The sequence below is a fragment of the Echeneis naucrates genome, chromosome 24, assembly GCF_900963305.1.
Source record: "Echeneis naucrates chromosome 24, fEcheNa1.1, whole genome shotgun sequence".
NCBI lineage: Eukaryota > Metazoa > Chordata > Actinopteri > Carangiformes > Echeneidae > Echeneis > Echeneis naucrates.
The window spans coordinates 2,064,129-2,077,435 of NC_042534.1; the positions used below are offsets into that span (position 1 = coordinate 2,064,129).

The 13,307-nt window shown below is 43.1% G+C and overlaps 2 protein-coding genes across 2 annotated transcripts; one reads left to right on the forward strand and one right to left on the reverse strand.

Annotated features, from left to right (window-relative positions):
- Positions 1-2,445: 2,445 nt before the first annotated feature.
- Positions 2,446-5,990, reverse strand: exoc8 (exocyst complex component 8). Its single transcript, XM_029496504.1, has 4 exons — positions 4,721-5,990; positions 3,962-4,215; positions 3,612-3,860; positions 2,446-3,343 (listed from the first exon to the last, which is right to left on the reverse strand). The coding sequence occupies exons 1-4, from the start codon at positions 5,868-5,870 to the stop codon at positions 2,936-2,938; spliced, it is 2,061 nt and encodes a 686-aa protein (XP_029352364.1). The 5' UTR covers positions 5,871-5,990; the 3' UTR covers positions 2,446-2,935.
- A 681-nt stretch (positions 5,991-6,671) lies between these two features.
- Positions 6,672-10,342, forward strand: sprtn (SprT-like N-terminal domain). The gene is made up of 5 exons (XM_029496673.1): positions 6,672-7,186; positions 7,309-7,408; positions 7,733-7,861; positions 7,978-8,257; positions 8,457-10,342. Exons 1-5 carry the CDS (start codon positions 6,849-6,851, stop codon positions 9,491-9,493), a joined length of 1,884 nt encoding a protein of 627 aa, XP_029352533.1. The 5' UTR covers positions 6,672-6,848; the 3' UTR covers positions 9,494-10,342.
- The last annotated feature ends 2,965 nt before the right edge of the window (positions 10,343-13,307 follow it).

The following is a 13,307-nucleotide window of genomic DNA, read 5'->3' on the forward strand; positions in this document are numbered from 1 at the left end:
TTTGGAGCTTTTCGGGTGGTGGCGGGTGATTCATTTTTGTGTCTTTTTTTAAAATGTCAAATTATTCAAACTAAATTTTAATTTTAATCAATAAAAACACAGCTGGTGCCTTCTGGCTGTGAAGTAAATACACATATCTGTATAAATTGAAATCTAACTTGTATTTCACCACAGTACTTCAGTAAATCCACTTTTCCGCCACATAAACCGGTTTATATGTCACTCTGATGATGATCATTTATCTGATAATCTGCATTAGTTCTGCCTGTCAGTTTGAGACAAATTAAAGGCAAACACTGTGACAAAACTCATACAAACCAAATACATCAGGACGCAAATAACGTCAAAACATAAAACTGCCAGACCTGTTAACACCTTTCAGATGACTTGGTCTTGAAGCAGAGACATGATGTGCTCAAAGCGCATGTCAGAATCGATCCAGTAACCTTTCTGATGTTTGACATCAGTCTTGTGTGTCGGCCAAACCTTTAATTGACCAGACAGCAGCCATAACTGAGGCCCCTCAGGGCGGGGCGTTAATGCCGCCCACTGGGACAGCTTTCCATTTATTAGCCCTGTTAGCATTCCATTACCTGGAATTTAGGTCTGCGGTGAAATGAGATGAAATATCTGCACATCTACTGTAGTTGAAGGATAAATTCTGTAAAACGGTCACCTTTAGCTGGAATTCAAGACTCTTTTATAATTTGTTTCAGTCATTGTGCGCATATTGGACACTCAAAAAAATGTAACATTAGGACTACAAATCACCAACACAGCGCAGTAAATGGGAGCTCAACTTAAATAGTCATTTTGACAACGATGCAGTCATCTGTTGTTTTTCCAAAGTCTCTGAGAGTTTATTTTAAGTTATTTGTACATACATTTTGCTGAGAGTTTAACTTCAACACCATATCTGTAAAACAGGAAGTGGGAGAAAAGTAGAAACTAGCACTAGCATTGACATGTATTCAAATTCCAATACTAAAAGTAACCGTTGTGCAAAGTGCTCCACTTTCCTGAATACTGCTTTGCTGGAATACAGATTACAGGCATTAATGAGTGCAACACTTTAATGTTGCAGCTGGTAAAGGTGGGTCTTATTTTAATTACACACTGCCAGGCAGATTGTGCCGTTACCCCTCAGGATCATTAAATCTACAGAGTTGTGCGTCATTAAAATTATGAAAAATGAATGGAGAGGATCAAAGACTAAACACTCACATCTGAAATGTAAAGTATAATGTAGCAGAGAATGTAAATATACGGAAGATCATTAGGTGAATACACCTCTGTGCTGCTGATGAAAAGTTCATTATAATAAAGAGATCACTGCTGCCTTTAAAAGTGAAAAGTTCTCCAAACGTCAGAAACAGTACATGTATGATGTCATCTAGTGACATCGGCCTTGTGAAGCCACAGGAATATAGATGAGGCTGGAAACAAGCACGTAATGTTTTTATTCTGTGGTTAAACAGGAAGATGCTGAGATGAGGAACACATCCTTAATCTTTCCTGACTGAGAATCAAAACTATTCATCGTTCACAAAATACAGTATTTGCTGTATTTTTCCGCGGAGTGATTGGATTCCTCTGGAGTAATCCCTCCTCATACACACGCTCACACAAAGCCTGAAGCGTCTTCTCAAAGGATAAGCTGATAACTTCGCCCCGGGCCTCCCTGGAGCCCTCGATCACGGCGGAGATTATAATGAGATGAGCCGAGAAACAGAGAGGAACTGGTCATGTGTTGAATTGCGAATGGGGTCTAAAAATATGCATCTTCAGGTCTGTCACTGCGAGGCAATGTTTTACACACACAGAGACGGAGGAGCAGTTGTTTCTGTGGTTCAACATCACAATCCAGCTGTTCCACCACAGGACAGACTGCAGGGCATACTGATCTCCTGACTCAAACTGACTCAGAACTGCATCTCGCATTTTCAAGCAAAGTTCCTGACGTGGTTCATTAGATAAAAGCAGGAAATACACTGTGACAGTAGGCCTGATAAACTGTAGTTCTAATGTCTACTAAAAATTATGAGTTGTGGCTCATTTTCAACATAAACATTCTGAATGGCCTTAACATCTGCAGAAACTAAAGTCATATTTGTTTTGAAAGGCCACAGGAGGGCAGTGTGACTATGAAACAACAGGAAGTATGCTTTGCTGTTATTTGCCGGATGAGATGGATGCTGTTATTAGATTGTATTTTCAGTACACTTATCAGAAGGGAAATAAATTATGATCCTTTTATGCCGTAAAGGAACATGCATACGTGCCAACCTCGTGAATTTCAGTTGTCTTTTTTTTTTTTTTTTTTTTTTTTAGCAGGACAGTGTGAAGATGCAGAGCTGAGGTTTGGACGAACACACACTCAGTGAGATTTATATTTAATCCAATCACTGCAGTCACATCTTTAAAAAAAAACAAACAAACAAAAACAACAGGTTGTGCACGCTTTATTCAATTTCATGTGTTCCTGTAGAGCAAAAACTTTTAAATTTATAACAACTATTAAAACTGTGAACATTTCCCAGTGCATCTTGTATTCAGTCGTCCCTTTTAAACCGTCCCAGTAGGTTTAGGTTTTATTTAGTGTCTGAAAATCAAACTTTGTTTCGGCCATTGCCTTCAAATAACATAACCAGAGTGACCTGAAAAGTAACATACAAATAGTCTTTTCCATCAGTATGAGCCAAAATCAGAATCTGTATTATGAGACAGGACGAATTCGGGTGCAAAGGAGCTTTTTACATACACCCATCCCGAGGTGTGTTTCTGTTAATGTGACTTTTTGGGTCATTTTCTGTCTCACACTCTCAAAACAACCACGATCTTACAGGTATTTCTGAAATGGGAGTTGAAAGTCCAGGACATTCAGTAAGTGTTTTGTTCACTATCCTGTCTTGCAGCTTTCCACAGTTTTTCAGTGTCACACCACAGATGTGGTGCTCTCCGGGTTGATCCGCACCGGCCTGGTGCTCTTTCTCAGGTCCTGCAGCTGCTTGGCCGGCTTGCCCACGGCCTCCTCGAACCGCCGCTCCACCACGGGCAGCACGGTGTCGTGGAGGAAGGTGGCGTTCTGCACAATGAAGGCCTTCTTATCGGGGTCCTGCTCACAGCGGAGGCTGTAGTCCACGTGCTGCACGGCCACCAGGATGATCTCCCTCAGGCTTTCCAGGAGCACCATGTGCAGCTCGGGGAAGTACAGTTTCAGGCCTTCTTCTAGGAAGCTCATCATTTGCTTTGTGAAGGCCACGATGGTGTAGCTCAGGTTTACCCAGCAGTCATCGCCGGTGTACTGCTCGAAGCTGGCCATCCCACAGCTGCGCATCTCATCCTGCAGAGAAGAAGTATCTGTGTTTATTTCTGATATCGCTACGATTTATTTCATCGATAAGGCTAAAAAACAGCCCAGAATCTGTTTAATTATTCCGATCATGCATTAAAGCCCCTGAAAATTAAACTATTATTGATTACAAACTGAAGTATGTGTTATTTTACTGCTTGGCATGTGTTCTTTTAATTTGAGAGGCAGAAAGGAGAAAGAGTTGAATGAAAATCAACAGATAAATCAAGAGCTGACAAAACATGAAAATGGAACACACCTTAAGTTTAGCCAGCGCCTCTGGAGTCATGAGGTTCATCCTCCTCCACATCTCCTCAGAGTTCCTGTGCTTGGTGGCCTCGATGATGATGTCGTTGTAGCTCTGCAGCGCTGCCCTGATGTCTTTGACCAGCAGGGACTGCAGCGTGAAGGTCAGGTCCAGGCCGATCTCAGTCAGCTGCTGGCAATGCTCTTTGGCCACTTTAACACACTCTGCTGCAGTGGACAGACTCTCCTTACTGTCAAACACCTGGTTCAGACAAAAAAAGGCACATTTTTAGGACGCGTTCTGCGTATTCAGTAATAATCGCACACACCTTTCCTGACTCCGACCTGATCTCCTCTTCCCACCTGTTTGCTGAAGGCGTCCACAAACATCCTCATGGCTGATTTGGACCAGACCACGAAGGCGGAGTAGCAGCCGGTGTTTCCTGCGAAATCCATCTCGAACTCCTTGGCTGTCTCAAGCAAGCTGGTGAAGAAGATGTTGCAGAGTTTGTGGATGTAGAGCAGCGTGGCTCCCTCGATGCGAAGCTGCCGTATGGCGGTCTGGACGGCAGCGGCGCGGTTCTTCAGAAACAGCTCACAGGCTTTAGTGGACTGGCCTGCAACAGAGGAGGAAACCATTTCAACCGAAAATGGATGATTTTATGTGGCAAGGTAGCCCAGGATTTATGCTGAGGGTCAAAATTTTGATGTTTCAATCTGTCGTCAGGGTTTCTGCAGTGGTGTCCTGACGTGAAGAGGCATTTACTTTTAAAGCAAGTCTATATTTGATGAAGGTAAAAAAAAATTACACAAACACTACAGAGTGAGAAAAGCCTTGAAAAGACATTAGACCTTAAATCAGGAGGGAAGAATTTAATATAAGATTCTAAATAAAAAAAATGTGGCAAATTAAACATATCTGAAACTTTGCATGCACTACTAATTTATCGAGTTAAAACAACCTCTGAAATCTGCCAGTCTTGTTTGTTTTGTTCCAAGTCTATGAAGGAATTTAACTTCTCCATAATATGAATGAGTGTCCCGGAAATACAAAGAGACTTAAAACAAAGTGAGGAGCTGCAGAAAGTCTGAGCTGACCTTCTGTTCATTTGGAAAACAAACCTAGTCTGATCAGCTGGGACACGGCCCGCCTTGTGGCTTTGGGTCCTCCACGAAGGGACCGATCAGGGGACAGCTCGAACACCAGGACCTCAGTCAGCTGCCGCACACGCTCGTCCACCTTGGACCTGAGCTCCTTGACCCTCTGGGTGACCGGCTGGTGTTTCAGGTACTCATTGAGCTTGTCCAGCAGGTCCACGGCGCCCTCAAAGTCTCTTTGGGCGATGCAGACGTCCAGGTCCTCCGGCAGCTCCTGGATCCACTCCAGGCTGAGGTCCACATGTTCTTCTGCGTCTGCCGGCCCGTCATCGTCCTCGTCGAAAGGATTGGTGGACACCTCGGCTCTTACAGGAGAAGTAGGAGCCTCCTCCTCTTTCTTGTGCCTGTCCTTGGTCACTTTGTTCTTCTTGGTCTCGTCCAGGATCTCCAGCCACTCCTTCTTGATCTTACTGTTCTCAGCCTGGAAGATGCGGCTGTCCGGGAACATCAGGATCTTGAACATGTCCTTCATGGGAGGGTTGTCCTTCACGTTGACCACGGCGAAGCTCTCCAGGTCGTACAGGGCGTTGTACTTATACTTCACCGTCCCCCTGCGGTTGGGCAACCAGGTGGCGATCAGCAGGCAGTCGTTCATGAGGAAGGCGTGCACCTTCTGGATGAGGGACATGTTCTCCACGTCGAACTCAGCCAGGTCTCCGTTGTAGACAAGATGCCTCCCGGGGGTGTCCATGATGTTTTTACCTCCTTCCACCTTCTCCAGCAGGGAGGTGAGCGTCCTCTGCTTCAGCTCCTCGGTTTCTTTGGGGAAAGCAGCCTGCATCTCTTTGGAGGTCTCGTCCTTGTCGGCGGACAGCAGGGCCTGGGTGATGCTCTCCATGATGCTCTTCTGCTCCGTCAGGATGTGGCTCAGCTGGTACATCTCGCTCTCCAGGTAGGAGATCTCTTTGGCCGTCTCGATGAACTGCCTGTAGTTTTTGTAGACATTTTTCTTCAGGTTCTGAGCCGTCTCGTCGGCCAGGTTTTGGATCTTCTGTCGGTGCTCCTGCAGATCTCTGTCGCCGTCGGAGTGCTGCGAAAGCTGCTTCACGTAATTCTGCGGATCGAAGTTTGGCGACTCGAGCAGCTTCCGCAGTCGGTTTCCCGTCTCCGACATCTTCGGTCCTGCTTGTTTGTTGTTTTTTTTTATTAATTAATTGTTCACTTATTGGGACAAAACGTTGACAAATCGCAGAGAATACGTTCCTCGGCTCATATCTGCTTGTAACCCAAACAGGAAGCTGTAAACTGGTTAACACCCGGAAAGGTCACGTGATTAAAAGAAAAAAAAGATGGTCAACAAAAAAGGTAAAAAGTATACTTTTAAAATGACATTTGTTAATTTAAACGAACCAATATCATCGTAATATTTTAATATTTAAAATTTTAAACTGCTGATTTCCAGTGATCAACAGTAAAACCGTGGGAACGGTTTTATATTGGCCAACAATATTAAATTAAAATACCACTACATATCCCAGCATGCATCGCGCTGATTTGCTCAGACACGGAGCGGAAGTGCATGGTTTTAAAGAGCAGAAGAAGTAGAAATGTAAAGTTGAATAAAATGAAAATACTCAAATAAAAAAGTACGCTTTCAAATAAAAACATGGTCAAGTAGAACAAGTAGTCAAGTGAGTTAGTACAGTTTGTAATGTTCATATCTTTTCCCATTGCGAGCGTATTTCAGACCTTTTATTTTGACATCTTTATCGGAAGCATCGTTTATCAACCTAAATCTTTTCGGTTTTATATATTTGACCGATTTATTTTATTTATTTATTTATTTGATTTGAATGTAGTGTTGTTTTGTTTTTGTTTTTTTGTTTTGGGTTTTTTTGTTCCCTCTCCGGATCGGTTGGTGGCGGCAAAGTACCCGGAAGTTGTTTGCCAACCGTTAATTGGACCAGAAGAAGAAAAACAGCGGCTGTTAGCAAAACATCTTGAATCGCCGTGAAGAAAAAAATGTATTTTTCCACCTGAAATCATGACGTGAAGCTAATTATTTTTAACTGATTGTGTGGACAGGAGCTGCTTCACAACAGCCAACTTTGCTTTCTTCCATCGCATCGTTTTTTTCTTCCCATCTCCGGTCATGGATCCTGATTTTTTGCTAGCTGTTCAGCTACAGGAGCAGTTTGACAGCGAAAACGAGCCGTTGTCGTCGTTTCCACCGGGCTGTCTGGAGGATCCTGGCTTCGGTCAAAACGGAAAGAAAAGAAGAGTGGACGTGGCTCCAGGGAGTGGCAGCGATGTGGCTCCGTACTGGAAGCCGACCGCCCAGCCCGAGAGGCCGCTGTCTATCGTGGACGAGACCTGGGAGATGCTGGACCCGAGTCCGGATGTCAGAGCCATGTTTCTGGAGTTTAATGACCAGTTCTTCTGGGGAAAACTCAGCGGGGTCGAGGTCAAATGGAGCCCCAGAATGACCCTGTGAGTCATTTGTCATGCTTCGCCTGCTTGTGTTGATGATGCTGTCTCTAAAATTGATTTTGTTTCGTCTTCAAAAATGGCTGTGTGTTGTCTTTAATACAGTATTATGCTTTTTCTGTTAGGTGTGCTGGTGTGTGTTCCTATGAAGGTCGAGGTGGACTCTGTTCAATCAGACTCAGTGAGCCTCTGCTGAAGCTGAGACCTAGAAAAGACCTGGTTGAGGTGAGATGGTTAGTTAGGCTGATATAACTGTCGTTAAAACATTATCCATTATCCATAGTAATTTGTGCCAAAATGTTTATCCTAGCATGAAGAAAACTGACCATAACAACACAAGGCAGTATCTTTGTTCATTTAGTGAAACTTGAATAAAGGTGACACAACATAGGATTTATAAAATACATCCAAAATATTTCTCCCATATTTTAGAGTCTTTTCCTATCTCTGTCCTTTCAGGTCCCTTATTCCAGCTGTATGTTGGATCAGGGATATATGTGCTCAGACAGGTAAATTTACACATGTAGTATTGTTTTTCTGTTTCCCCAGACTCTGCTCCATGAAATGATTCACGCCCTCCTGTTTGTGACCCAGAACAACAGAGACAGGGATGGTCACGGACCCGAGTTTTGCAAACACATGAACCGAATCAACAAGGCCAGTGGGACAAAGATTAGTGTAAGTATAGCTTTTTTCCCCCCATAATAATCAAGCAGTTAACCAGATATTATATTATATTTATGACATTTATTTAGTCACCTGAAACTTCTGTCTTCTTTCTGTCCACATATCAGATCTACCACAGTTTCCACGATGAGGTTGATGTGTACCGACAGCACTGGTGGCGATGCAACGGGCCCTGCCAGAGCCGAAGGCCCTATTTTGGCTACGTGAAGAGAGCCATGAACCGGGCTCCATCTTCTTTGGACCCTTGGTGGGAAGACCACCGCAGGACGTGTGGTGGGACTTACACTAAGATCAAGGAGCCTGAAGGATATGGCAAAAAAGGCAAGAAGGATGGTAAAAAGAACGTGAGAGCCTCGGGAAATGACAAGGCTTCAAGTACGACAGCAGGTATATGGCTGGAATGAAAAACTTTAGTTTGCTATTGAAGGAACATGGCTGGCCATATGTACTGTCAAAAACTAAATCTGACTGAACATTGTATGCATTATAATTTAAGATGAGTATGTATGGTGGGTTTTGCTCATGGCCCATGGTAAAAGAAATTTTGTTGTTTGACTATATCTCCTCTTACCTTCCCCTCTCTCAGGTTCAGGGCTACAGGATATAAGAAATATCATCCCATTTAGTGGCAAAGGCTTCCTACTCGGAGGGAAGTCACAATCCCCCACTTCCTCCTCATCATCTCACAAAGCATCCGAGCCAGCAGGGAAATCCCCTTCATCCAGCTCCATCTCCCCTCCCAGGAAACTCCCCACACCTTCATCCCCTGCTAAAATGCTCACTTCTCCTCTCCGCACCAGCTTAGATGACGGATGGATCTCTGTCAGACCAGCAGCCTCCACGGGGCAGAAGCCACCTCTAAAGAGGTCTGTCAGTAACACCAGGGTTTTTGTCAACATTAACGGTTCGCCGGTTAGAATTCTCAAACCTCACAGTGGTGGTGGCAGCAGCAGCAGCCAAGGAGCAGAGAAAATAAAGAAAAGGTCTATTGATGACCTTTTTAACAGTATGGGTGTCAAGAAATCAGGGGGCCAGTCCGCCTCATCACACACTGAGACTAAAAGAGATTCACTGACGTCAACAAACAGTAACACCAGTGGTACCTCTGCCTCTTCCTTCTTTCCAAAACAACAAAGTTCTTCCTCTGCTAACACATCTAAGCCTAGCCCGAGCAAGTCGACTCATTCAAAGTATCCACCAATAGCTCCAAACAAAGCCAGCCCCACCAAACCATTGCAGTCCAAAAATTTCAATCATTCCAACAGTGACAGTGTATTAAAGGGAGGTGGAGGTCAGACATCGAGGAAGAGGTCGTGGGACGAGCACAACAGCTCAGCCAGCATCTTTGACATCTTCAGGAAAAAGTTAGGCAGCGATGCAGCGGCGGTATCGAAGGAGTCGACAAAGACAAAGTCACCTGCAATGCAGCAAAGAACTGCTGCTGCTGCCGCCGCCACCAGTTCCTCATCTTCATCCTGGACTGCATCTTCCCATCATCCCTCTTCAGTATTACACAGCACTACCTCCTCCTCCTCCCTGGCAGTGATGGTCAGCTGTCCTGTATGCCAGGCAAAGGTGCAGGAGTCAAGGATCAACGAGCATCTTGACTCCTGTCTCTCCTGAGCTGGGAGGAGGAAAGCTGCAATAAAACCAAATGAAGGGAAGTTTCAGACGCTTTGCTGCATTAACTCTATAATAAGAGACTTGACTTTTTTACCAGCAGATTGAATTTTGTGAATATGACATGACTGTCACCTTCTGTCACGAGTGCCTGGCAGCCCGTGCCTTAGTCTACACAGAAAACAGCAGGGTTGGACACATTAACAGATCATTTACATTCACTGAATGTAGCAGGTTGAACAAAACAAATAATTGCAGTAAATTCACCAGAATCAGAAGGAGCACAGTTTTTTTTAACTGTGCAATATTTAAAGAATAGAATTTTTATCTTACTCCACATCACACTGATCGGTTTTGAAATAGTTTCACTGCAGAGTTACTCACACTGAGCTGGACTACACTAGCAAGCTACAATATTTGTGCTGCAATGAAGATCAGCATGTTTAAACACAGACGCTGCTGTTTTTGTTTGTGTGTACTATTTTTGCCTCCTCTGAGGGCAGATGCTTTGGCTGGTTCCTGCGGTCCTCCACCTCAGATTTGCATCTGCTGCCCTTCAGACAGCACGAGACGCCAACTCTGCCGATCTGCAGGAATCAGGTTTCACACTCTCTAGCTCTTTAGTTCTCCCTCACTTTGATACTGCACACATCGTGATTCATCTGTCAGGTCAGCTGCAGAAAGTGTGAGGATGACCCAAATGCCTTTGTTGGCTTTTCTGCTATTTTGACAGTTTTACTGCAATTTTACTGCTGAAATTTACTGTTACTGTGTATGTTCTTTTATGTGTTGTGGAATTTGCCGGTCTTTCCTGTTTTTAAAGGGAAGAATTAAAATATGTTCAATTCAAATAAAAACTTTTATGATATTATTTACCAGAATGTTTGGAGGGGGGTGAATTTATGCCACAATTTACCAAATAATCCTCACACATAACACATATTGAAACTGTAAACTGCAGCATGCAATGAATTTATCTATGAGCAAACGTTCACAGCATTTTTGTTTCCTCAGCAGTTTAATAACTTTTAAAAGCAGACAGTAATTTAAGGAGTGAAAATGATTTGTAATGTAATTTTTATATCAAAAAAGTAATTGTCAATGAAGTGATTGTCCTGTTTTGAGCTCCATATTTGTTTACTGTGCTGCGTATCAAAAAACTCAGAGCAATGTCCACCCTGAACTCTGATACTGAAGGGGGGGGGGGCAGACAGATAGTGAGCCTGACAGAGCAGCTGAGTGAGCAGAGAGGGGGGAGGCGGGTGAGGTCAGAGGTCAGACAGTATGAGGCCAGCTGCTGATCAGGACTACGCCCTTCTGTCCCTGCAGAGCAGACGCAGTGACAAAGCATTTAAGGAAACACCCCCCCCCCCCCGCTCCCATTTCGATTACCCCTCTGCTGCTGCTGCTGCTGCTCACATCTGTGATTACAGCCATCTCCCTCTAAAGTGACCAACTGTGGGCTATCTGTGATGTTTAAAGAGCACAGAGAGAAAACTGTTTGTGGTTTGTTCTGTACTTTTTTCACACTGAGCAGCTTTTAGTGCTTCCCTCAAGGTTTCTCTGTCCTATCAGCACAGACAGCAAAAATTTAGCAAATCCCTTGTTTCATCTTAAACTGAAAATTTACTATTTACTAGTAAAAATAAATATCTTATGTAGTTAAACTGCTTCCACTTTGCTCCACCGACTGAATATTTGGTTGTAGCGGTTTACAGAGTCATTGGAGGGAAGTTACTGGCAAAATAGTGACACATTATTAACAGTGTCCTTCCTTTGACCCCAGCTTTATAAGGACACTTTAGGACGCTGAATGCCCCACTGATGTGTTTTCTTCATGATTTGACACTAAACACGCCGGTATTCACCCATGGCAGTGCTATAATTACCAGAAGTCAGACTGAAACCATCCTGTTGGGCTCGTGGAGGAGGCTGTTGCCCTCAGTCCCCTCCTGAGGCCCCTGGAGCAGCTGTTCTTACCGGCCACTCCTCTTTCCTGACCTGCTGTAAACTGACACACAACAGGAAGCTGACCTCCTCCAAACGCACACATGCATACAACCTCCTTCCTTTCACACCTATTGTCCGTCTTAGACAGTGATACATCCCAGACAAGCTCCAAGTTCAATGCAGTGACGTTCTATTGTCTGTTACAGCAGTCACTGAAGCACACATTTAAGGTTTTTTTTTCAGGTCTCAGTTTTTCTGCAAATATTTTCTGCTGACAGTCTTTCAAATCTTTGTAGAATATAACTGCTGTTAGGTCAACAGTCTGCAAGAGAAAGATTTAATGCTAAGTGGTATTTAAAAAAAGAAAAGAAAAGCGGCAGGTCCTCATTTTTAAAAGCTGGAGTCAGCTGATATTTGGGATTCTGCTTAATAAATAACTTGTGATGAATTGTTAATTAATTGTCATTAACATTTTGTTCACTTTTTAAGCAGAGTTATTATAATACTATAAGAAGGAGAAATGAAAATAACTAAAATGAAATACCAGAAATGATAGAATGGCTGATGGGAGGAGCAAACTTTGTTCCTACATATAAATTTACTGTATTTTTTTCAGCTTCAGGCAAAGGCATTGAATTCCTGGGGGGATTTAAGCGGCTCTCTTTGGATCACTATTAGCCAGCCTACACAAAATGATGCAAACGCATTGTGCTTTTTTAGGAAGGAGGATTAACACCACCCTGTTAGGGTTACATTTATCCCCAGGGGGTGCCATCATACATCTAATCCTTTGATCGCAGGCAGCAGTGATGATGATGATGGTGGTGGTGGTGAAAGCTTATGGACGGGTCCTTCTGCTCATAACATCCCCAGACAAAACAGATTGACCTCGGACTGTCTCCTTAAACTGTCCAGATGTGGATTATCAGATGATGGCTAATTATTTGACATGCATGAAATAAACTGCACGGGTGGAGTGTGATGTCTCATGAAGGGAAAAGCTAAAATATGACACTGGAAAAACGATTTAAGAAATAAAATGCCCTTAATTGGTAATCCATCAATGAAGTGAAGGGAGTTTTATTATGAAAATCAACACCTTAATCCTGGGATGGTATTCATTTTAAAAAAATTATCAAGTAATTAATCAATTTGATTGCAATTTACAATTACTTGAATTATTGATTAAACTGAATATTTTGGAAGTTTATTTGTGGTCCACGTTCTGACAGATTAGGAAAAAATATGTCAAATTGTCTTGATAGTAGTGATAATACTAATAAAAACAATAGTAATAATGTGTATATAAGATTTCCACTAACTAACTGTGTGTTTGTGTGAGTGTGTGTGTGTGGTACGGAGCATGTTCCTGTCTTTTTAAAGAGTGTGTGTGATGCTTTGTGTGTTGGTTTCAAGGTTATTGTTGGGTTATTGTCGTGTTGGGGCTGCAGGCTGGGGGGTGGGAAGTGAAGCCCACCATCTGTCCTTTATGCTCAAACTATTGTCCTGGACTGACTGTCCTATCACAACCTCAAACCCTCTGTCTGCTGAACACAGTCTTTAATTAAAACAATGGGCAGACAGTTGGAAGTGAAAGAACTCATAAATATGTTAAGTTTGTTTATTTATTAATTATGAGGCCCAATGATGAAAGTTGATCCTATTTTATCTGATGTGCAAATCATTTCATAATTTGAAATGACACATCAATGGACATGATTGATGAAACAAATTTGTTAAAAAAAAAAAAAAGAATAGAAAAAGAGGAGAAGAAGAAATAGAGTTTTCCTGCCACTTAGTGTTTGCAGGGAGACGCCCAGCAGAGACCCTGTTAAAGGACAGGAAACGGATTTTACTGCTCAGCCAC

Bases quoted from the DNA above. Each gene is read 5' to 3' on its own strand.
- exoc8 (XM_029496504.1), bottom strand. From the start codon at position 5,870: ATGTCGGAGACGGGAAACCGACTGCGGAAGCTGCTCGAGTCGCCAAAC. The intron at 4,216-4,720 runs GTTTGTTTTCCA...CCTCTGTTGCAG, and splicing joins GTCCCAGCTGATCAGACTAG to GCCAGTCCACTAAAGCCTGT. The intron at 3,861-3,961 runs GTGGGAAGAGGA...TGTCTGAACCAG, and splicing joins TGGACGCCTTCAGCAAACAG to GTGTTTGACAGTAAGGAGAG.
- sprtn (XM_029496673.1), top strand. From the start codon at position 6,849: ATGGATCCTGATTTTTTGCTAGCTGTTCAGCTACAGGAGCAGTTTGAC. The intron at 7,187-7,308 runs GTGAGTCATTTG...TTTTTCTGTTAG, and splicing joins TGGAGCCCCAGAATGACCCT to GTGTGCTGGTGTGTGTTCCT. The intron at 8,258-8,456 runs GTATATGGCTGG...CCCCTCTCTCAG, and splicing joins GGCTTCAAGTACGACAGCAG to GTTCAGGGCTACAGGATATA.